We start from the raw sequence: 25942 nt of genomic DNA, 5'->3' as shown, positions 1-25942 counted from the left end.
TAACCATGCAGCTTTGCATAGTGATGGCTTTGGAGGGCTAACTCTCCTCTTGTTGTGTGAATTTGGGTGGGTTTGTTATATATTCATTAAGTCCATAACTCTCATGAAACAAATATTGCCCCAAATAATGTCACTGTCTTGAGAGCAGGGGTTTCTTTCATAGAACCTGTAATCGTGTCTTGCACATAGTACATACGTGTGTATGTTTGTGACAGATTCCCTAACAATGAGTACTCGGTCGAGAATACACCTTTTCCATTGGCAAAACAGCTATTTTTGAATAAACTCTTCCGATGAAGTCTTGAGCTCTCCATGGACCGGCAATATCTGCATCACAGTATGATGTCACCTATCTTGACTGATACACTGATTTTACGTATTCAGATTGAGGATCTGGCTTAGATTCCTGGGAATTTGTTAGAAATGCATGTTCCTTGGCCCTACTCTGCACCTCCTGAGTCTCAGATTCTGGATGTTGAGCTGGATGATTTGTGCTTTATCAAAACCGCCGTGTGATTCTGACACATGATGCATGATCAATGAATAATAATGTTTGGGAAAAATGACATAGAGTTCCGAGGAGATAGTATTATGAAGAGAGAAAATTGGTGTCAGAAGCCACAGGTAGGAAAATTCTGTTTTCTGAGCACGTATTCTGGACTGAAAACTGTGCTAGAACACACGGGGTAGACAAGAGCAACAAAGATAATGTCTTTGTTGTCATAGAGCTGATGGTCTGGAACAGATAAAGGATGAATAATGGGTATAAAATATGTGAAGAGTTACAATGCCCTGTGCTAGTTCACTACAGGAGTGTACATAAAATCCGGGCGGTGATGTGGGTGGCTTATCATTCGTGAGCGCCAAGTTACGTGGCAGGCCTGGTGCAAGAGCTCTACGTCACAAGGTGGCAGCTTTCTCAGTCTGCCAGCAGGAGGGATGTACAAGAGTAAGAGGTGCTGTGTGGCTTGAATATGCTCCCTTGAACCCGGAAAGAGAAGCTTGGTGTCCACGTCCACTCCTCTCGCTCAGAGCACTGGAGCTCTTCGTGAAGCTGCACCGTCAGTTCCCTCCAGACACGGCCCGTGGGTGCCTGTCTCCAAGTGGATGCGAAGATTGACTAAGATAACGCGTGAGATTGTCTCGCTCAGCGTGTGGCTCAGTGTCCAACAGCCAGTGATGTCTTCATTGCTGTCGACGGTGGTCACCCTCATCACCACAGCATCGCCATCAAAGTCAGGGTCGTTGCTACCTGAATGGCACGTGGCAGGAGCTGTAGGCGCCCGAGCTTAGAGGACGGCCCTCAGTGGCCTACAGGGTCCACTCTGCTTTTTCGGCATCTCGCTGTGATGCTGTGGCTCCGTCTCTGAGCTGCAAGGTGGGAAAGTAAGAGTGCTTACCTCGTGGGTCACAGTGACTGGAAATGAGCTTATGTAGGTAGAACACACCACAGGCCTGTAGCAAACGCTCCGTAAACGCGATGGGGGGGATGTTCCACGGGGATGTCCCACGGGCTGCTCTGTCACAGTTTAACTTCTCTTTATGGCACGTTGTGATTTTTGATGGAAGGCTCTATGCTTTAGAGGCCTGTGCGATAAGAATACCACTCTCTTAAATCTGTAGGGTTTAATACTCCTCTACTTGAGTAAAGGCCCATTTGTGGTGCCTAAAAACGGGGGTGGGGGGGTGGGAACTAATACCAAAATAAAGCTTAGAAAGGGCCAAGGGGAAAAAAAATTAAAGCAAAGGGCAGGGCATCTATTTTTACTTTATGGAAATTTCTTGTTTAAGCAAATTTGCTGATAATGATGCACAGATGCTGTTTGTAGAGGTTATTTTCCTCCTTTGAAGCATCTGAGTGCCGATTTCCTATCTGTGCCAGGAGTCTCTTCTGAATTAACTCGGTGCCCCTCCACAGCATTGTGGGAAAGAGATCTCCTGTACAGCGATGCTGAAGATCGGAAGACTAAAGCAGGTACCTCTGGCCTGTGAGGCTGAGAAGATGCACACAAATACGAATAAACAGCTAAAACACTCCCAGATGCTTGGAAGTCCTTGAGCACAAATGCAATTGACATCAAGAAAATATTAGCTTTGGAACTCCGCCTGGATGGCACATCGATGGGTCAGCACCGTGCCGCATTCAGCTGCAAGTGTTTCATGTAATTGATGGTGGAAGAAAAGAAAATTTCAACAGATATTTTTCTGTTAATTTGCCACAGGTGCCCAAACGCCTGTGACCTAGTATTGCAGGGATTCAGACTGCCACCGTGATAGCTTCAGGCTTGGCTTCCAGGTTATTTTACAGAGATTTTCAAGAATTTAATTCTTATTGATAATGTTGCCATTCACGTGATTACAGTCTCACAGGATGAGTGTAGTTTCTCAAAGAATCAAGTGGATATTAACTTAATTTATATCCCTGCAGATTCGTGTCCAATTTTTATCGTCTGCAGTCAGTGTTAGGCTTTTTTATTTCAACTTAACATTATTTCATCTACATGTTTCCATGTATTGCTTTTGGCCATTTACACGTGCCATGCCAGTCTTTCATTTTCCTGCTACCTCTGCTTGATTGTTTCTAGATTTTCACATTTATACACAGAGCTGCAGGAAATACAGAAATTGTTTATTTTTTCTTATTTTGTAATATTGCCAGTGTTTGTTCTCCAAAGCAGAATAAGCAAACAAAGTAAGAAGTATTATAGTTCCTGCTACATATGGGAGATCACGCTCCAGAAAATATTAAACTGATTTAACAATACCATCGGCGAGGAGTGAATGTATGTATACTTTCGCCTATAATTTACACAATATTGGATTTTATTTTATGTAATGGCTTTTTGAAATACAAGTGTCAAAATTTTACCATCTTACCCCCTTTTAGTGTACAGCTTAGTGGTACTAGACACGTTCATAATGTGCAACTTCGGAACCATCCATCTCCATGACTCTTTCATCCTGCAAAACTGAAATTCCACACCCATCGAACAGTAACTCCTCTTTTTCCACTTCCCGCCAGCCCCTGGAAACCCCCATTCTACTTTTGGCCTCTGTAATTTTGATTACTCTAAGTACCTCGTATAAGTGGAATCATATGGTATTTGTTTTTCTGTGACTGCCTCATTTCACTTAGCGTAATGACCTCAATGTTTACTCATGTTGTACCATCAGTCAGAATTTCCTTCCTTTTTAAGGCTGAATAATATTCCATCATATATTTATACCTCGCTTGTTTATCGATTCATCCACTGATGAACACTAGGGTCGCTTCCACGTTTTAGCTATCGTCAATAATGCTACTATGAACATGAGTGTGTATCCTTGAGACTCTGCTTTTAATTGTTTTAGATATATGCCCAGAAGTGGAATTGCCAGATCATATGATAATTCTACTTTTAATTTTTTAAGGAACTACCATACTGTTTCCCAAAGAGTCTATTTTATATTCCCCATCATAGAACACAAAGGTTCTAATTTCTCTGCCTTCTTACCAACACCTGTTATTTTTTGTTTTTTGACAGTAGACATCCTAATAGGTATAAGGTGCTGTCTCGTTAGTTTTGATTTGCATTTCCCTAACGATTAGTGATGCTGAGCATCTTTCCGTGGGCTTATTGGCCACTTGTATATTCTCTCTGTTGAGATGCTTATTCAAGTCTTTGAGCACTTTCAAATTGGGTTGTCTGGTTTTTGTTGTTCAGCTTTTGGAGTTCTCTAATTATTTTGAAGTTTAACTCCTTGCCAGAGATATGATTTGCAAACATTTTCCATCATTACGTGTGTAACCTTTTTACCTGTTGATATTGCCTTTTAATGCACATTTTCTAATATTCATGAAGCCTAATTTGTCTATTTTTTCTTTTGTTGCCTTTGCCTTTGATGTCATTCCAAGAAATCATTGCCGAATCTAATGTCATGAAGCTTTTGCCCTACATTTTTCTTCTAAGAGTTTTAGAGTTTTAGATCCTTCATCTTTGATACATTTTGAGTTGATTTTTGTGTATCGTATTAAATAAGGGTCCAACTTTGTTCTTTTGCATGTGGATATCTAGTTTTCCTGGAACCATTTGTTGAAAAGTCTGCCCTTTTCTTATTGGAAGGTCTTTGCACCTGTCAAAAATCCCATATATCAAAGGGTTTATTTTTGGGTTATTTTATTTCATTGGTCTATGCATCTGTCTTTATCTTTATGCAAGTATAACACTATTTTGCTTGTGGTAGCTTTGTGGTAAGTTTTGAAATCAGAAAGTGTGAGTCATCCAGCTTTGTTCTTTTTCAAGATTATTTTGGCTATTAAGCATCTTTTGAGACGCCATATAGATTTTAAGATTTTTTTTTCTATTTCTGCAAAACATGTCTTTGGGATTTTTGGTAAGGATTGCATTGAATCTGTAGACTGTTTCAGTGAATATTGACCTATTAACAGTACAATTCTTCCAATCCAAGAACATGGAACATGTTTTTGTTTATTTATATTACCTTTAATTGCTTTCAACAGTGTTTTGTAGTTTTCATTGTACAAGTCTTTCACCTCCTTGGTTAAGTTAATTCCTATGTATTTTAGTCTTTTCAATGCTATTGTAAATGGAGTTGTTTATGTAGCATCCATTTCAGATTGTTCATTTTTCATGTATAGAAATACAACTGATTCTTATGTGTTAGCTTTGTATCCTGTTACTTGAGTGAGTTTGTTTATTTGTTCTAAAAGGTTGTGTGTGTGTAGAGTCTTTAGCCTTTTGTACATATAAGATCACATCACCTGTGAGCAAATATAATTTTACTTTTTCCTTTCTAATTTAATACCTTTTATTTCTTTTTTTGCATGAATGAGCATTTATGCAAGAACTTATAGTACTTCTGTTTTGAACAGAAGTTGCAAAAGTTAGCATCCTTACAGTATTCCTGATTTCAGAGGAAAATCTTTCAGTTTTTCACCATTGAGTATGTTTGCTGTGGGTTTTTCATATATGGCTTTAATTATATTAATTATAATATATTTAATTATATTAAGGTAATTTCTTTATATTTTTAGTTTTTGACTGTTTTTTATCATGAAAGGGTCTTGAAATTTGTCACATGCTTTTTCTTCATTACTTAAGATGATTATATGCTTCCCTCCCTTAATACTGTTAATGTGGTAAATTATATTGATTGATTCTTTATGTTGAACCATCTTTGCATTCTAGGAATAAATTCCACTTAGTCATGGCATATAATCCTTTTAATATGCTACTGTTTGCTAGGATTTTGTTGAGTATTTTTACATCAGTGTTCCTAAGGGTTATTAGTCTATAGTTTATTTCCTTGTGGCGTCCTTGCCTGGTTTTGGTATTAGGGGAATGCTGGCTTCATAGAATGAATTAGAAAGTAATCCCTATTTAATTTTTAAAAAAGTTTAAGAAGGGTTGCTGTTAGTTCTTTAAATGTTAGATAGAATTTGACCATGAAGCCATCGTGTCCAGGACTTTTCCTTGTCAGGAGATTTTTTTGATTACTGTTTCAGTTTCCTTACCAGTTACAGATATATTCAGATTTTCTATTTATTCATGATTTAAAGTTGGTAGGTTTTGTGTTCCTAGAAATTTTTCCATTTCATTTAGGTTATCCAATTTATTAGCATATAATTGTTCATATACTCTCTTATGGTCCTTTTTTTTAAAATTTCTGTGGAATTGGTAGTAATGTCCCCAATTTTATTGCTCATTTTAGTAATGTGACTATTCTCTCTATATTTCTTAGTCCACCTAGCTAAAGGTTTGTCAATTTTGTTGATATTTTCAAAGAACCAACTTTTGGTTTTACTGATTTTTCTGTTGTTTTTATATTCTCTGTTTCATTTATCTCTGCTCTAATCTTTTTATTAAAAAAAAATATCTGTTCTAGGGATCCCTGGGTGGCTCAGGGGATCCTTGAGTGGCTCAGCAGTTTAGCGTCTGCCTTCAGCCCAGGTCATGATCCTGGAGTCCCGGGATCGAGTCCCACATCGGGCTCCCTGCATGGAGCCTGCTTCTCCCTCTGCCTGTGTCTCTGCCCCTCTCTCTCTTTCTCCCTCTCTCTCTCTCAGATAAATAAATAAAATCTTTTTAAAAAAATAAATAAAAATCTCTGTTCTAATCTTTATTTACTTTCTTCCACTAGCTTTAAGTTCAATTTGTTCTTCTTTTTCTATTTCTGGTTCCTTAAGTTTTAAAGTTAGGTGGTTGATTTTAGATCCTTCCTGTTTTTTAATTTATCACTACAAACTTTCCCTTCAGTGGTGCTTTTGCTGCATTCTATATGTTTTGGTATGTTGTGGTTTAAAAATTTTTTTTTCATTCACATCTGAATATTTTATAATTTCCCTTGTGATTTCTTCTTTGATCCACTGGCTGGTTAAGAGTGTGCTGTTTAGTTTCCACAAATTTGTGAATTTTCATTTTCCTTCTGTTATTTTTCTAACTCCATTCTGTCGTGGGCAAGGAAGATGCTTTGCATGATCCATACATACCTTCTTAAATCTGTTGGGACTCACTTTATGGCCTAACACTGTCTATCCTGGAAAACATTCCATGTGTGCTTGAGAAGAACGTGTGTGCTGTTGTTGGATAGAGTGGTCTGTTAGATCAGGTGGGTTTATTGTATTAAGTCCTCTATTTCCTGACTTATCTTCTGGTGTTTTGTGAAACGGAGGTATTCACAAAATGACTTCTAAAGGCCGAAGGAGACATAAAAGCAGAGAAAAAAATTGAGAAGTCCAGCTTGATGAGAAATAGTTTATCATCAAGGGGACTTATGAGCAGAAGTATATTTTGAGTGGATGCCTAGGGGTATGAAGTGGCATTTCATTGTGGTTTGGATTTGCATTTTCCTGATGTCTAATGATATTTAGCATCCTGTTATACACTATCATCTATTTGTATATTTTACTTGGAGAAAGTCTATTCACATACTTTTCCCATTTTTTAATTAGGGAGATATTTTGCTATTGAGTTTCTAAGAAGTCTGTATATATTTTAGATTCAAGTGCCTTATCAGGCACACAATTTACAAAATTATTCTCCCATTCTGTGCTTTCACTTTTTAATGTCTTTTGAAATACAAAGGTTTACAATTTTGATGGTTCAATTTATCTATTTTTCCTTTGGTTGCTTATGATTTTGAGGTATCTGAGAAACAATTTCCTTCCCCAAGGTCATGAAGTTTTATGGTTTTAGCTTTTACATTTAGGTCTATGATTAAATTTTTAAAAGATTTTATTTTATTTATATCTTTATTTTTATTTTTTTAGAGGTGGGGAGAGAGAGTGTGTATCTGATTGTTGGGGGTAGGGGCAGAGGAAGAGGGAGAGAGAGAATCTTAAGCAGGCTCCACACCCAGCACAGAGCTCAGTGCAGGGCTTGATCTCACAACCTTGGATCATGACCTAAGCCAAAATCAAGAGTTGGACACTTCACCAAATGAGCCACCAGGTTCCCCCTGTGATTAAATTTTTAATTGATTTTTATATATGTGTGATATATGGGTGCAACTGTTTTCTCTTACTGTGGATATTTGGTTGGCCCCAGCACCATTTCTTTGAAAATACTTTTCTATTCCTTTGAATTTTCCTGGTACCGTTGTTGAAAATGAACTGACCATTCTTGTAAGGGTTTATTGTTGGACTTTAGATATTTTATTGATGTGTGTCTATCCTTATACCACTGCTACACTATCTTGCTACTATAGCCTTTTTTAAAAGATTTATTTATTATTTATGAGAAATACAGAGAGAGAGAAGCAGAGACACAGGCAGAGGGATAAGCAGGCTCCATGCAGGGAGCCCGATGTGGGACTCAATCCTGGGTCTCCAGGATCAGGCCCCGGGCTGAAGGTGGCACTAAACCACTGAGCCACCAGGGCTGCCCCGCCTTTTTTAATCATAAAGGAGTATTAGATTTTGTCAATATTTTATCAGCATCTATTGAGATGATCATGCACCGTTTGTCCCTTTGTATTTTATATGATATATTACATTGATTGATTCTCGGGTGTTAACCAACTTTGCATTTCTGGAATAAATCCCTCTTGGTCATGGTGTATAATCCTTTTTATTTGTTGCTAGCATCAGTTTGCTTATATTTTGTTGAGGATTTTTTTTGCATTTATATTCATAAAAGCTGTTGGTCCATAGTTTTCTTTTCTTATAATATCTTTGTCTGGTTTTGATATCAGTAATAGCAACCTTATAGATTAAGTTGGGAAGTGTCCCTTATAGTTTTTGGAAGAATTTGTAAAGAACTGGTATTACATTTTCAACATAATTGTTTTGATTTATTTTACAGCTTCCTTTATAGTTAAATTGTAGGTATGGTTATAAATGGGAGCAGGAAGGTGGTGTTCAATGCTGATCAACAACTGACAGTGAAGGAAAGGACTCCAACTAAAAGTGTCAAGTCCTTATTCTACCTAGTTCTACTAAACGGTGCTGGATTGCATTACTGGAGGACACTCTTAATTGCAGAAACAAATTATAAAGGCTTTTATATCTTGAATTCAGAACCATAGTTGGAAGATTCTTTTGGTGCTATTTTCCTCATTGGAACCATGGGTACATGCCAAACTTACTATCCCCACTTTGAAAACTCTTACCTCTAACTTATTGGCATAAATTTGTTCAGAAACATAATTTATCTTTCGATGGACACCGAGGCTCCTTCCACAGTTTGGCTATTGTGGACATTGCTGCTTTAAACATCGGGGTGTAGGTGTCCCGGCGTTTCATTGCATCTGAATCTTTGGGGTAAATCCCCAGCAGTGCAATTGCTGGGTCGTAGGGCAGATCTATTTTTAACTCTTTGAGGAACCTCCACACAGTTTTCCAGAGTGGCTGCACCAGTTCACATTCTCACCAACAGTGTAAGAGGGTTCCCCTTTCTCCACATCCTCTCCAACATTTGTGGTTTCCTGCCTTGTTAATTTTCCCCATTCTCACTGGTGTGAGGTGGGATCTCATTGTGGTTTTGATTTGCATTTCCCTGATGGCAAGTGATGCAGAGCATTTTCTCCTGTGCGTGTTGGCCATGTCTATGTCTTCCTCTGTGAGATTCCTGTTCATGTCTTTTGCCCATTTCATGATTGGATTGTTTGTTTCTTTGGTGTTGAGTTTAATAAGTTCTTTGTAGATCTTGGAAACTAGCCCTTTATCTGATAGGTCATTTGCAAATATCTCCTCCCATTCTGTAGGTTGTCTTTTAGTTTTGTTGACTGTATCCTTTGCTGTGCAAAAGCTTTTTATCTTGATGAAGTCCTAATAGTTCATTTTTGCTTTTGTTTCTTTTGCCTTCATGGATGTATCTTGCAAGAAGTTCAAAAAGGCCGAGTTCAAAAAGGGTGTTGCCTGTGTTCTCCTCTAGGATTTTGATGGAATCTTGTGTCACATTTAGATCTTTCATCTATTTTGAGTTTATCTTTGTGAATGTGAAAGAGAGTGGTCTAGTTTCATTCTTCTGCACATGGATGTCCAATGTTCCCAGCACCATTTATTGAAGAGACTGTCTTTCTTCCAGTGGATAGTCTTTCCTCCTATCGAATATTAGTTGACCAGAAAGTTGAGGGTCCATTTCTGAATTCTCTATTCTGTTCCATTGATCTATGTGTCTGTTTTTGTGCCAGTACCACACTGTTTTGATGACCACAGCTTTGTAGTACAACCTGAAATCTGGCATTGTGATGCCCCCAGCTATGGTTTTCTTTTTTAAAATTCCCCTGGCTATTCGGGGGTCTTTTCTGATTCCACACAACTTGGTGCCCATTGAAAGATGAATGGATAAAGATGATGTGGTCTATGTATACAATGGAATATTACTCAGCCGTTAGAAATGGCAAATACCCACCATTTGCTTCAACGTGGATGGAACTGGAGGGTATTATGCCGAGTGAAATAAGTCAATTGGAGAAGGACAAACATTATATGGTCTCATTCATTTGGGGAATGTAAATAATAGTGAAAAGGAATGGAAGGGAAGGGAGAAGAAATGGGTAGAAAATATCAGAAAGGGAGACAGCACACTAGAGACTCCTAACTCTGGAAAATGAACTAGGGGTGGTGGAAGGGGAGGAGGGCGGGGGGTGGGGGTGAATGGGTGATGGGCAATGAGGGTGGCACTTGATGGGATGAGCACTGAGTGTTATTCTGTACGTTGGCAAATTGAACACCAATAAAAAATAAATTTATTATAAAAAAAGAAACATAATTTAAACAAAACAAATGAGCAAAAGGAAAGAAAAGAAAGAGAGAGATTGGAAAACCAAGAAACAGACTCTTAAATATAGAGAACAAACTAATGGTTACTAGAGGGGAGGTGGGTGGAGACATAGGTTAAATATCTGATAGGGATTAAGGAGTGCACTTGTGATGAGCACCAGGTGTTGTATTGATGTGAGTCACTGTACTGTACGCCTGAAACCAATATTACGCTGAATGTTAGCTAACCGGAATTTAAATAAAAACTAAAAAAAAAGAACCTGTTGAGAAGTGTTATACTGACCTTTTCTTGAGTAAAAGGGTCTGAAAACAAGGAGAGTTTGTTGAATTCCAGACATCATGTAAGGTAATATGAACAATAAATATTTAAATTGTCTTCCTACCTGTTTCAAAGTACTTTTGGTTATTAATCACTCTACCAATTCAGTGAGGAAAATTAGCACTGAAGAAATAATAATAATAACTAATATGTACTAATTAATGATTATAATGTGCCAAATACCATTTTTAATTCTTTATATATATTATTATCCTCCTATCTTATGAAGTCAATACTAATTATAGTATTATTATACCTAATTATTATACTTAATTATTACTTAATAATAATGATAATTATTATTTATTTTATTCACTACTTTACAGTGGAATATTATTCTCTACTTTACAGATGCAGAAATTCAGAAACAGTGAGGTCATGTGGTTTGCTTCCTTTCATGGTAGAGCCAGGATTTGACCTGGGTTATGTGACCCGATTGCCTACCCTGAACCAGAAGTTAGAGTGGATTAGGCATTTTCCAGAGCAGAGATTCAGATTCTGTATTACAATTTTTGAGTTTTTAAGTCATGTGCCTCTCTCTTGATGAAAACTAATACTTAAGAAATGTTAATACAAGGTGTGTAAAATGGTGCTAAGGATTTGAGATTAGACGTCTCGCTCTGCAGGGATAATGTAATAGGTTAACAAAATAAATATTTAGCATTTATCAAGTGCTATGTTTCATGTCAAGTGATTCACTTGTATAAATTGAGTCTGCAAAATAACTCTGTGAATTAAGTATTATTATTATCACTTTTATTTATAGATGAAGCCACTCAAGCAAGTATATATAATTTGCCCGAGGTCAGTTAGCAATAAGTGCCATAGCTCAGATTTGAACCTAGATGGTTTTGCTTCAGAGTCTCTGTTCTTAATCATTTTGCTATGCACTTTCTCTAAGTAAGTAGTCAGTCACCAGACATTTTGTCACAACAGTGCAGTCACAGGAAGAAAGCAGTGATAAGATTGGATCATCATGTTTATGCATGTGGAGGCTGGAGCCACTTCTGTAGGAAAGACATGTGTTGTGGCTGAGAGGAGGGCTCTCTGCAAATTTGAGGCAATCTGAAACAAACATGGAGATAGGGAGAGAAAAATTACTGTTAAACAGAAGACTTTTTGCTCCTTAACAGAAGATGGGAATAGACCGAGAGGGTGTGGTGCACACTGAAGCTGTGCCAGCGTGGTCCCGAGGGAGCTGTGGTTTGGGAGGGTTTGGAGTCGTTGTACCTCAGGAGTGAAAAGGGACAGATTGAAAGAGTGATTTTAGGAAATGAGTCTGATAAACTCAATTAGGATGCATAGAGGTTGTTAGAAAACAATACATTTATAGAAATTTTAATTACGAGTGTTTTGAGTAATCTAAGAGCATCTGGAAATTACAGAAAAAACTTGAGTGTTCGGGTAATTCTTTTTTTAGTGCCAAAATTATAATAGTTTTCTTTTTCTTGTGGCAGTGACATCAGAGATTGGGGTTTATTCAGCACTTTTCTTCATGGGAACACAAATATTTCCCATTGTTGTAGAGTTTTCCTGTAGAGCATTCCCCCACAAAAGCAGGGCTACGTGTTCGGATCCGTGTTTGAGTGGGAAGCGGGTATCTGCAGAGCCAGTCGGTGACCAGAGAGCTGGATGCATGTGGGCAGCTTTCTTCCAGATGTGTGGGTCTTCTGGTCTGCAATCCTGGTGGACTTGTGAGTTTCTTTGTCTCCTCAAACACGTGTTCCCTCACCTCTTGGTTGGGAAGGCATTGTTAATGTCTTTTGAGTTTGAGGCAATTTGCAACTTTAAAGGATCATCAAATCACAATAAATCTCACGTAATGTTTTCAACGAGATGATTGTTAAGTTGAAGTTTCTATTTTTACCAAAAAGAAAAATTATATTTACATAAAAAACGAATAAACTAATATTGCCCGCCCATCCTATTTCTCATGTGCAAAGAAGGATCAGAGAGAGTCAAATGCCAACTACAGAGACTTAAAAAATACTCTTGGTCCATTTCTACTTTTAAGGTAACCTGGTGGTTTCTTTTCTTAAGTCCCCACACAGGTATTCAGGAATATCAGGATGGTGTGCCAAAAATCCCAACAGCTTGTATTACGGTGGAAGATGCAGAGATGATGTCAAGAATGGCTTCTCGTGGGAACAGAATTGTTATTCAGCTGAAGATGGGAGCAAAGAACTACCCAGACGCTGATTCCTTCAACACTGTAGCAGAGATCATTGGAAGCAAATACCCAGAGCAGGTGAGTGAAGGAGGTGCATAGGCTGTCTGGGAATAGGGTTTTGTGGCCAAGTCTCAGCTTTTAGAGATGGTTGGGAAAAAAGAGAACATGAATCTACAGAGATGGTCCTTATAAACTCATTGAAGGCAGGATACACACACACACACACACACACACACACACACACAAAAAGTTTTCCCACCAAAAGTTTTCCCACCAAAAGTTTTACAACAAATTGAAGAGTGAAATAGGATCCATGGTATGGGAATTCACCCTCTGAGTAGCGGCTCACACACAGACACACACATATATACATGTGTACATATATATATTAATAGATATTATTTTAAAAAATATTTATTTATTCATGAGAGACACACAGAGAGAGGCAGAGACACAGGCAGAGGGAGAAGCAGGCTCCATGCAGGGAGCCCAACGTGGGACTCGATCCCGGGACCCCAGGGTCACGCCCTGGGCTGAAGGTGGTGTTAAACTGCTGAACCACCCGGGCTGCCCTAGTTATTATTTCTTGAGGCTTCTAGTCCCGGGCAGGGGAGTTTGGGATTACCTGTGACCAGTCATCTGGGTGAGTGGGCTGCTCTGGTCCTGAGGCTGAGTGGCAAGAAGAGCGTGAGTTATTGGGAGCCTTAGTCTGAAGCAGCGGGGGGTATCGAGGCCTGAGCTAAAGTGTTGAAGCCGAGGAGTTCTTGAGCTGTCGCAGCCAGAGGCCTGAGGTAGTGCTGGCTCACACAGCTTCCTAAGGGCCATTGGCATCTTCTGGGTGGGAATGTTCGGTTCTACTCCTAAGCCCAGGTCGATTAAAAAAAAATCAGCTTTATGGAAGTATAATTACCTAAATTTGCCAAATTTAAGTGTACAATTCAATGAGCTTTGAAAAATGTATGCAATAATGTAACCACTATAATGATCATAATATAGAATATTTTCATCATTACAAACATCGCCTCATGTCCCTTTGCTGTTTATCTCCTCCTCCACTCCCCTGCCCCCAGTAACTATGGGTCTGCTTTCTAGAACCATCATTTTTCCTTCTCTAGAATTTCATAAAAGTGTAATCATAGAACGTGCCGTCTTCCATGTCTGGCTTCTTTCACTCATATAATGCTTTTTGAGATATGTCCATGTTGTTTTATCAATTGTCCTATTTCTTTGTATTGCTGCTGAGTGATATTTGGTTTCATGGATATACCACAATTTGTTATCCACTCAGCAGTTGTGAGACATCTGGGTGGTTTCTAGCCTTTGATTGTTAGGAGTAAAGCTTCTGTGAATACTCTTTTACAAGTCTTCCCATGGACCTATGTTTTCATTTCTCTCTGGGTCAATGCCTAGGAGCAGAATTGCTGGGCCAGCCTGAATTTTAAGCCTACTGGTCTCCATCAGGATGCTTCAATCTCTGTGTTCTGTGGGAGTAGCATCTTTTCTAGGTGGGTAGCAGATGCCAGAGAGTTTCCAAGACGCAAGAGTAAACTTTTACCTCTACCATAGCATTGCATAGCATTGCAGAAGTTGGTTATGAATACGTCGTTACCAAGATATATGAGGTAGAAGAAGAACAAAAGTTCTCCCACAAAGAAGTGACAATTGGTTCCACAGAAGGAATGTGGACGAGCGCAGGGAGTCTATGTGACTGTGTCTGGGGGAGGAATCCAGCTCCCAGTCTGCTAGAAACCACGGGGAGGGGATGTCCAGACTGTGAGGGGAAGCAGCAAGCGTGTGTTCTCTCCAGGCACGAGGTGCGTTAATGAACCTGAGCAAGCACAGTCCAGCCCTTGCATGACACTTCCCCAGGTTACCTTCACCACATCCCAGCCCTGTATGTGCTTCTGGTGTCATCTCCCGCCGCAGCTTGCTAATGCCCCAAGCACACCCTCTGTTTCCTTTTTTCCTTGCGTTTCACTAATGCCTGTCTCAGGACTTGGCCTGTCGTAGCTTCTCAAGATATATTTTGTTTTAGTAAAATGAAGACAGGAAGTAAGGTTGGAGAATTTTCTTAATCTCAATTCCTTTGAAATCAAGAGGTTCTCCTGCCCATTTAGAATACTGATCGTCCGTTGGCATGTGGGACATCAGTGCAGATCTGTATTGTCCAGACCTGCACTCCTCAACCCTTCGTAGGCAGATCACTCACCTTAGGTTCTTGTCTTGAAAAGAACCATGTTTACCTGTCAGCACAGTGAGAGCTCTTCACATTATTTTTCATTTTCTCCTCTTTATCGCTGTCCAACAGCCAAGTACCACATCCTATTAAGTCTACTTTCAGCATATTTAAATCTGTTCCATCGTGCCTTTACTGTCATTAGTGTCCTAATTCAGGCCCTTGCTGCCCATCCCCCTCTGATTTTTTTATTCTTCTATTCTCTCTATTTCTGTATTTTTGCAGTGCAGCTCAGAGCTGCCTTAAAATGTTGATCTCCACCTGTTCTTTCCCTGCTGTCAGACCTCCTCTCCTGTTCCCTATAGGATACAGGTTCTGATAAACATAAACACTGAGGTGAGCAGAAGACGTTGGGGGGAGGCAGTTATAGGTAAGAGAAAATTAGGTAGTACCGTCTAGAAACGAGCAGAAAACAAGAGTGAAGGAGCAGAAGGAAATGTCTGATGGTGGTTCAGATGCCAACTAAGAACCATTCTTTCATTGGCTGGTGAGGGAGTCTAGCTCTCCTAATTGCTGGCAAAATTTCCAAAAATCACTCAGCTTTGCTTTTAATCATCAGTACAGTAGTCCCACCTTATCTGTAGCTTCGCCTTCCACTCCTGCCGTTTCAGTTAGCCATGGTCAAACCAGTCTAGAAGCAGGCGCTCCTTCTTCTGATGGACGATCAGAAGGTCAGCAGTAACTTAAGGCTATACCACATGCCTACGTCACTCCCCTCTCTTTGTCTCGTCACGTAGGCATTTAATCATCATGCATCATCACAGAAGAGTGAGTACAATACAGTAAGGTACTTAGAGAAGGAGAGAGAGAGACCACGTTCACCATGACATTTGTTACAGTATGCTGTTTTAATTGTTCTATTTTATTGTAAGTTATTGTTAATCTCTCTGCCTAATTTAGAAGTTAAACTTTATCATAGGTATGCATGCATAGGAAAAACCATACTATATATCAGGTTCGATGCTATCCATGGCTTCAGGCATCCACTGGGAATCTTGGAATGGGTCCCCCATGGATAAGGAGGGATCTGCTGTAATGGCGACAGTGACATAAGCATTAGGTTGTTTAGGTTGACAGTTTAGGTTGATTAACTTCTCTCTGACACATCTTCCTTTCCCTGCTCCATGTCCTACTAAAGAAGAATGTTAAATTTTGCTGAGCAAGTTACTTGCAATGGGAATTATCTTTAAAAAGAAGAGTTTTGCAATTACTCTTATTCTGCTTGCAGGTCAAAGATCCTGGGTGACTTGAAGGGAGGCTAACATGCATGCAGTGGCTGACAGACACTCTTCAGTGCCAACACCCAGCACAACCCCTTACATCTCATTATTCATACAGAGCACCTTAATGAAAGGAAAGCAATTAGCACATAAAGAATCTTCTGATTTGGCCCAAGAACCACGGACAAGGTGTGGTGATTTTCAGCTCTTAGAAAAGCATATATGTGATTGATGAAGCATTAACACATTTCAAAACCCTATCGCGTAGTTCAGCCATAAGCCATAAGTACTGAATTAACCTTAGGCTTTTAAAAAATGCCAGTAATACAAATACTTTGTTGAGCTTCAATATGTGAAAATGGCAGAGTAGGGGTATTATGCACATTAACCCTACCCTCTTCCCAAAGATCCCAAAATGACGCGCTTTGGTTTCCTCCCAGTCCACTATTCTCTTTGCACTTTGACCTGCTCAGAAACTGCTCTTCTGTGATTAGGGCATGTTGTGGAGGCTTCAGCAGAGCTTGAGGAGATGAATTTCATTGGTGGAAAATGGTCCTCTGGAAGCTTTGACTTTAGGCCTCTGAACTCCTTCCCCTTGGATAGCTTTACTCCTGGGAAACCGTGCCAGCTTGGAGGCCCATCCGTGGTCGAGGACGAGTCTGAGTAAGCGGGGACAGGAGCACTGACTTCTGAGCTGATCTGTTCTGGTGCTACGTAGCAGTAGTATGTCTGTTCTCCATTTATTAAGGAACTAATTTGCATTGAAAAATTCGTAGGAAACTTGTTGCCATCCATGAATAGGTCTTGTGTTTTTTTTTTTTTTTTTTTTTGTTAAGTCAATAGAGGTTACCCTAGCACTTAAAACAGTCTTGGAAGGGGCATGGAGGTAGGGGTCTTAGCAAATCTAGCACCAATTCCCTGATCTTCAGATGAGGAGACTGGATCCACAAGCGATTCGTCCCAGTGGACACAGCAAACGCTTGACAGGAATGCGTCTGGAATGGGACTCCAGATATCCTGACTCCCGCTTCTTTTGCCCTCAAAGTTAGCCCATCGTGCCTGGCCACACCTTAGCTGGCTCGAGTGTGAATCCGAGAGACATAGGTCAATTCAGGATACAGGCAGTGCCAAGTCATTACACAGGAGAAATTTTGTCTTCCTGTCGTGCTTTTCCTCCTGACGTCTCCTTCCTAGTACAAAGAGCTCTTACAGATCTTGCCCATCGTTGTCGCAGAGTTTTCTGAGAGGTCTCATAAGAGTCATAACTTGGGCAAGCCGCCTATGTTGTGTCCACTCTTCTATGCATCTCCGGCAAGTCTTGCTTGAGTCTCATCCCTCCTTAGCTCCTTGTCACTTTGGAAGAGGATCTGATATGTAAACTTCTACGGCATTTATTCTTGATGAGGCCCTGATCCTCCATGTCTCTGTTCATACTCCTTCTCTCTCCCCAGTTGGGTAATTAGGTGTTTCTGTTTTAACTGAGGATCGTAGACAAAGCCAAAATAGATCTGCTACCAAGCACACCATTTTGAAAAAAACAAAACAAACAAACAAACAAAAAAAACAGCTTTTTATTTTGTAGTGATTTTAGACTCAATGAGCAGTTGCACAGAAAGTGCTGAGCTCAGGTGGACCCTCTGACCAGCTTCCCCAGTGAGAACACCTTATGTAACCATAGTAACCTGAACCTGGTGAGGAACGTGTACTCCTGAGACTGAACTGTTTTCTTATAAAGCAGGGACTTCCCTGTGGGCATCCTCTATGGAACAGCCTTTGTAGGGGGGGACCCTGTCCTGATATCGGCCCGAATAGCACTTTCCTGGCCTTATGTTATGATGGTTCTGGGGTACTTTGCTCAGACAAACAGGCAAACACAGAAAGAGGGTCGTGCTCACACTGACCTGACAAGAGGGCCGATTGCCTAACACTAAGAACTCCGGCACCTGTAGGACAGACCCTCTCGTGATAACAGATACTCTAGTGTTGACGCTTGGGGCTGGCCCATTTCTTTTGCTTTTCAGTGATTTCCTAGGGCTTCTTCTGAGGTTTTGGCTGGGTATGTGATATTTTTTAAATGTTAACATATTCCAGAAGTCTTCTGAGGGAATTGTGCAAGGAGAAAAAAAAAAAAAAGTGCTTCAGATTTTTTTTTTTTGGTTGATGATATCCAAACCCATTTTGATAAAGCTTTGATGAATGAAATTGTTTTTTTATACTTGCATTTTTTGTATAGCAGTTATTTTCATGGATTCAAAGAACAATTTCGGTTTCACATAAAGTATTATTTCAAACATAATGCGGCACCGTGCAGGCTAGTAGGAAACATTGGGATGAAAGCTCTAGTTTGTTAACTGGATTGCTCACTTTTTCTTTGTGTGTGTATATGTGTGTGTGGGGGGGTAGGGTTTCTTGACATTTTGGGCCAAATAATTCTTTTTTAAATATTTTTATTTAAATTCAATTAGCCAGCATATAACACATTATTAGTTTCAGATGTAGAGATCAGTGATTCATAGTTTGCGTCTAACACCCAGTGCTCATCACATCTTGTGCCCTTGTGCCTCCTTAATCGGGCCAAATAATTCTTTGTTGTGGAGATCTGCTCTGTGTGTTGTAGAATATTTAGCAGCATCCCTGGCCTCTCCCCCACACCCTATAACCATGACTGTCAAAACAACTCCAGACACTGCCAAATGTGCGGGACAGAAGTCACCCCAGATTGAGAATCGCTCATGCGGAAGGAGCACAGCGTGTTACCATGCCTTGGTGCTGATTTTATTTCTGCCACAAACAGGCTGAGTGACCTTGGCCCGCTCAATCCTTCAACTATAGAATGAGGGGCTTCGTCTGGAAAAACTCGAAGGTGTTTCCAGCCTTAAAATTCCATTATTATTATCATCTTTTAAATTCCATTATTAAAAAAGAAATACTTGGCTATTATCATTGGACTAATGGCACCCATGTTGTGTGCTGTTAAATACTAACGAGACGAACCAGAGCCCTTTCAGTGAGCTCGCACACTGGGAGCGGTGTCCGTAAGTGTTTCGTTTGTTTGTTTAACATTCTGTGTTCAAACACAGTGAGGAACTCTTCTATTGAAAAAGTTAAATTAACTCCTTTTGGGGGGGGGGGCACTTCTTATGCCTTTACAGTGCTGAGGTACTCTGGGAACTTGGAAAAGGTGTTTTGTAATATTCCCCAAACCTTTTGAGAAACAGTAGGATAGAGGCATAAGATTCACTGAGCACCTTACGTTTTACTTTTTTTAAAAAATTTATTTTTAAAAAACATTCATTAATACAACACGAATTTATTGGGTACCCAGCATGTGTGAGCGTGAGGGTTATAGCAGTAGTGCCAGGTGGGCAGCCTAGCGCTGCAGTTAGAGACGTGCCCGGCAGAATCAAAACCCTGCCTCTTACATTTTCTCCATAGCTTATTTTGTCTCTTTGCCCCTCAATATGTATTAACCTTTTCTGGGGAGGGAAGAGATAATGCCAAAGCAAGGAGTTGAGGACTGGAAAGGCCCTCGGAGGGATGAGCGCAGCCTCGGCCTGCCTGCAGGTGCACCCGGGCTTGGTCCTGCAGGCGCAGGAGGCTCCTGAGGCTCCTAGTGGGAGCTTTGCACTCCGGCTCTCCACGGCTGCACATGTTAGGGGAGGGGGAGAAGGGTGCAGGGAAGAAAACTGGCAGAGGTGCTCAAGTTGGGATAAAGGGGAGAAGAAGAAGGAGAAGTGCAGTGTGGGTGGAACCCATCCACTGCTCCTACAGGACTCCGTGGCGCTCTTACTCTGGGGGGCACGTCGCTCTGCCCCCAGGACACCGGTCGGCCCCGCGGGGCAGTGGGGCCAACGCCGGAGCCGGAGGCCGGGGTGCCCCCTGGGGAGACCCCGCTGCCGGCCACAGCACCCTAGGTGGCCCTGATGCGTTAGGCGGGCTCGGTTCCGCTGGGCCTGGGGCCTGGGGCAGCTCGGGGAGCACCGTTCCTCCTTCCTTAAGGGCACGTGAGGTGACCTCGCATGGCCTCGTCCGTGTACGTATGTCTCTACAAATAAATCATTGAAAATAATTCATTAGCGTTGACGTCGACGTTGTCAAGACCTTGTCAGAGGAATAAACAAAGCCCGACTGACCTGGTGAACGAGCCATGCCGCGGAGAAGTGACTGGTGACAGGTCGTGCACAAACGCAAGTCCGTCTTACAGCCGAGTATGTGGTCTCCGATTCGTAAGGCCTCCTTCGTGGGTCCAGCAAGTTATTTAGCCTGGGCGGGAGCCGTTTCACTGACTTAAACAGCTGTTTAAACTTTCATAAGCAAAGTAATTATTAAATCTTTCATGAGCATATTGGTTGGAACATTTGTTCACATCTTAACCTTGAGCTGGAAAGTTTTGGGGGGTGGGGTTAAAGAGTTGGAAGCTGGCAAATTTCATTCTTTTGGGGTTTTTTTTTCTTTCTTTCTTATTATAAACTTTTTATGGCTTAGAACCAGCCAACCTACATCATGGAAGGAAAAATACATGTGTGGCAAGCGTGAGGCATTTCATTGTTTATTTTTCAAATTTCTGAAATGTGCTCATAGCTGTGCATGCCTCTGGGCTCATAAAGACAGCAGTGGAAATAGCCCGAGCCAGACAGGCTGTTGCAGATAGATAGCCACCCAGGTAGACAGGCGCTCCCCGAGACCACCCTCTCTGGGACTCAATAAGTCATCCTAGTGGCCAAAATGGGCCTTGCAAGCAAGAGGATGCCATCTTTCAGAGATCGGAGCACGACTCTTTTATTAGTGATGCAGTCATTTAACAATAATCACAAGACGACGAATAATCCACATTTATGGAGTGTTTACCACGTGACAGGAAGCATTATAGATGCTTCTCGCACATGCATTTTCTCCTTTAATTTTCACTATGACCTTGTCAAGTAAGCCATGCAGTTCGGGGGTAAACACAAGTTTATTGTGTCCTGGAATCTGTACTCTGACAAGTCATTGCCCTGGACTCCTTAGCATTTTTCTCTTCTAGTTTGTGAGACACTGCTGTCTAAAGGGTTTCCTGTTTTACCCTAAATGGAGAGAAAGTCGGCACCGCTGTCAGCAGCATAATCAGCAGCAATGGATGCTCGTCGAACAGCTGTCCTGTACGGAGCTCTAGGTTGCAGACTCAGGGAGGTTCCTGGGGCAGAGAGGAGAGATGATAAAGGGTTCAGTAAAACAGGCAGGCTGCTCTGCAACTCGCACTGCGGTGTGACGGGGCCTGTGGTGCCCACGTCCCGGCCGACCTGGAACAAATGTACGCTGTCGTACGTCACAGTTCGCAGTGTCCTCTCACCTGTATTATCTCACTTAATCCTGACGACAGGGCTGATTAGGGCAGTTCCACACATCTAATAAATGGGAGTTAAGGTTCAAAGTTTGGTTCCCCTATGACTCGCTGTAGTCACTGCCCAGAGCCCTACAGTTCAGTATAGCATAGAACAGGTGCTTTAAGGATGCTCTAAAACACAACCTTAAAAATGATATTGTGTGAATAAGTAATTAGCATGGAATGCAGTAAGAGCAATCTCGGTTTTAAAACTGTCCACAAATTCTTTGATCTCCTTTTAAGAGATGGAGCCACGTTCCCTCGCCCCACGCGCGGGCCGTACTTAGTGATTTGCTTCTAATGAGGATAATGTGGCAGCAAGGATGGCGATGTCTGAGATTAGCACGTAAAAAGCATGTGGCCTCCTCCTTGCTCTTTCTTGTGGATGCCTCGCTCTGGGAGAAGCCAGCTGCCATGTTGTGAGGGTAACTCAAGCAGCCCTGTGGAGACGTCCACGTGCTGGGGACCTGGGGCCTTCTCTCAACCACTGCACAGATTAGCCAGCCAGCAGATGCAACAGCTCCAGTCAAGCCTTCCGATGACTGCAGCCCCGGCCACACCTCCTAAGATACCCCTGAGCCAGCAACCCCCAGCTCATCTCCCAAATTCTTGACCTATAAAAACTGTGTGAGATAATCAATATTTATTATTTTAAGCCACTAGGTTTTGGGGTGAAATAATATAGTAATCAAAGAGCACAAGATACACAGGAATACTATGGGCTTTCAGGAAAGCTGGCCACTGACAGGTGAGAGAAATGAGCAGGAATTTAATAGAGGGACAAGGAATTTACTGGGAGGTCTTCTGGGCAAAGAGAAAAGTAAATGCACAAAAGGTACCTTTTAGGAAGTGCGAGTGAAGGACAAGACAGAGACAACTCAAAAATCTTAGCATTTGTGTAGTAAGAACGTACTACATCCTATGAGGCGTAGCAACTCCGGTTCCTAAGAGGGACAAGTCTGCAAAGAATTAAGATCCATATGGGTGATCCAGGAAGACATGAGGGCAATCAAAGCATCGAAATGTTTAGTTCAAAATTAAAAACAAAAAGCGTGCTGTATAAATCCTTAGTGGAAGGGGAGGCCAGGTAATCCCAAATAGCCACCTCCCTATGTTGTTACTTCACCAAACTGTCTGGGTCTGTGTTTTGAAAACTTTAAGCTTAAAAGTAGGGCCAAGAAACAGCTAATGGAGAACACCTGGGTTTTGCACAGGCTCTTTGACTCGCCCGTTCTGCTACAATAATCAGGTGGAAATTAACGGTTTATAACCAATTGTGTGTTTTCCTTGGGCATCCTGCTAACCAACCAAATTAAAAAAAAAAAAAAAAAAAAGAGTCGCCTGCCTTGACGTGCTGTTCCTGCCATGTCTTGTCATTGACTATTTATTGAGTGCTACCCACATGTTACCCCGTGACAGGCCCGTAAACCAAGCCCTTCTACTCGTGCTGCAGAGGTCTCTTTGCATCCCGTTCCAACTCCGCTCTTCTCTAGAGTTGGTAGCAGCTCCTGGTAGAAAGGCTACATTTATTGTCCAAGTTAGATTTTAGTATAAAATTATTATCTACATATTTGAAAAAAACAGAGAAAAGTGGAAAGAATATTTACTCAGAAGCACATGAACTCAGACTATTGTTAACATCTTGCTGCATTTCCTTCCCTGTGTTTTCTTCTGTGAGTATTTTTATGTAGCTATGTTTTATAGAGAGTGTCAGGTCTGATTTTTACTTCACATTACACAAAATATCCCTTGGAATAGGAGTTTTAGTATCTGTAAGTTATTCTGACAAATAGATACTCTGTAATTTACTTAACCTGTTATTAGATGTTTTGATTATACACAAATCTTTCAGTAAAAATGATGGTACACCGAAATAAATATGTGGCTAGGGAGTCTTGATGTTGTCTTTTGAACTGTTTATGGGCTTTGCTAAAATGAAGTAATTTTAAATAATAATCAATGGGAAGCCTAGGATGAGGTGAACAAGGTTTCTCTCCTTGCCGAAAGAACTGCCTTTGGAAGATTCTAAGAACACTGTGTGGCCACGTGACAAACGTGTTGTCATAGTTATGCTGTTAGTTAAATTAAACATGAATGATTGGATGAAGAACATTATTATTCCGTGCACATTCTTGACTCTTAATTTAAGGTTAAACCAACTTAATTTAATGTCATGTGAATTTTTAGCAGCAATTATGGCCAGTTAATGCATGTTCTTCCTTAGTCATGCCTCATCTCTTTGCAAAATTACAATATTTCACTCCACATTTATTCTGACCAGAACTTTCTCCCATTTTCCACTCAGTGTTTATATCAGAAGCCCTTTGAGTTTATACTGTAAATTACCATGTGTATTTTTATAATAAGCCTCTAAGAAGAGGCCTGGATATGAGTGCATAGGACCCAGTGCAGCTCAGAGACCTGCACCTCATTCCTTCGTTATCCTTCAGGGGTCGTTGTGTGGATGGTGGAGAGACCCCACCGTCACGTCTCTGTTCTAGTCTTTCTCCTCTCCCGTCGGGCATGCCACCACCCAACCAATACGCCTTAAGGATGGCTCCGTGCAGAAGCATGCCTCTCTAGCAACCTTCTATTTAAAATAGGGGCTCCCCACTTACTATAAAAAAAAAAAAGAAACAAAAAAAGCCTTGCATCTCTAAGACGTCATACTGGTCATGCCTTTCCCCACAGATAACCTATGTTCTCCAAGCCTGGAAGATTCTCTATTCCATATTATTTTGTGTTCCCTTTCTCTTTCTTTGCCTTCTTCATACTGATTCCCTTTTCTGCATCTGCCTGTTGAAATCTGGGCCTACGCTTTCCCTATTCATTTATTCACTTTAGTTGAATGACTTAATAACGTTAATTCATTTGATAAAAATTTATTGAGCTCCAGTTGTACGTCAGACACCATTTGAAGGCATTTGAGCCGCCTCCCCTAAGAAAACTTTTTGCAGCTTCCACTGGTCTTTTATATACTTCTGTTGTGTCACTAATCTATAGCTCATCGCTACGTATGTACTAGGCCCTCAAAAACACTTTTTGAATTAAGGACAAAAATGAATGAATGAGTGATTAAAACAAAATGTTTGCCTTTTCTACCAGTGGAAGCTAATGACTAAAATAAAAGGACAAACATTGTATGGTCTCATTCATTTGGGGAATATAAATAATAGTGAAAGGGAATATAAGGGAAGGGAGAAGTGTGTGGGAAATATCAGAAAGGGAGACAGAACATAAAGACTCCTAACTCTGGGAAAGGAACTAGGGGTGGTGGAAGGGGAGGAGGGCAGGGGGTGGGGGTGAATGGGTGACGGGCACTGAGGGGGGCACTTGACGGAATGAGCACTGGGTGTTATTCTGTATGTTGGCAAATTGAACACCAATAAAAAAATAAATTTATTATTAAAAAAATAAATAAAATAAAATTATGAAACTGATCTAGAAACTTAAGGTGGTTGCGGGTTTCCAGTCTGCAGAAACCCCCTCAGTACGGTTTCCAGCAGAGAAGGGAATGTATGGAATCCCTACCTTCTGATTTCCAGATGAATGCTTTTTTCCCCAGCGTCCTACCACATTCTGCGCTATTGAGATATTAAAGGCAGTGTTAGAGGTTGTCATTGCTCTTTGTTAAAAGCGTTTTAAGTCCATCCCTGAAAAGGAAGATCCCACTTCCAGAGTGCCAGTAACCTATTTCAGCGTTCAAAAAAGCAAATATATTAACCTGAGTAGTGAGAAAAGCAGCATATTAAGTCATTTTGAAAAACCATTTATTTTGAGCAATAAGAATTAGAAACCTTGATTAGTTAGTTCCCAATAGGAGTGAGGCATCAAAAAATAATCCTAACTGTGAGCTTATGTTTACCTCGTGCTAGGGATTTTCCCGTCCAATTGGTCATTTACTCCCTCCAACAACCCTATGAATTAGGTACTTTTATTTTCCACAATGTACAGACGGTGAACTGAAAGTTTAAAGAGTTAGGCAAACTGTCCATGCCCACTGGACAATAAGGGAGGTTGGTGGGCACATTAGGTCCATGGCCTCAAGCCCTGCACTCCTGTGCAACCTCTGTGCTCTTTATCTACTCATGAGGTTGGAAATATGGGGACTGTGACCACGACTACACATTGAAGTTCCTCTCCGTTACCTCGAATGGTTTCTGTTTACATAATTGTTCCTGTACCAGCTCTATGGATGGCGAATAAGACTGTCTTTTGCTTTGTTTTGTTTTATTTTTAGGAAAACTATTGAAACCCCAGAAAGGGGGAATTTCTTTTTTCTTTTTTTTTGTTTTTGGAATTTTTATATATTTTATTGCATTATATATAAAACACATATACACATATATGACTTGGGTTTTTTTAGATTTATTTTTTTATTGCAGTTCAGTTTGCCAACATATTGCATAT

The 25942-nt window shown here is 40.7% G+C and overlaps 1 protein-coding gene across 8 annotated transcripts in view; it reads left to right on the top strand.

Annotated features, from left to right (window-relative positions):
- The window catches only part of CPQ (carboxypeptidase Q), a 398816-nt gene that overhangs the window by 173056 nt on the left and 199818 nt on the right, over positions 1–25942 (top strand). For all 8 annotated transcript variants that reach the window (XM_041769082.1, XM_041769090.1, XM_041769085.1 and 5 more), the window contains exon 5: positions 12585–12792. In XM_041769082.1, the coding sequence (XP_041625016.1) occupies positions 12585–12792 (208 nt within the window). The remainder of the gene's footprint in view (positions 1–12584; positions 12793–25942) is intronic.

Source organism: Vulpes lagopus, chromosome 9 (genome assembly GCF_018345385.1).
Source record: "Vulpes lagopus strain Blue_001 chromosome 9, ASM1834538v1, whole genome shotgun sequence".
Classification (NCBI taxonomy): Eukaryota; Metazoa; Chordata; class Mammalia; order Carnivora; family Canidae; genus Vulpes; species Vulpes lagopus.
This window is presented reverse-complemented; position numbering and strand designations above follow the sequence as displayed.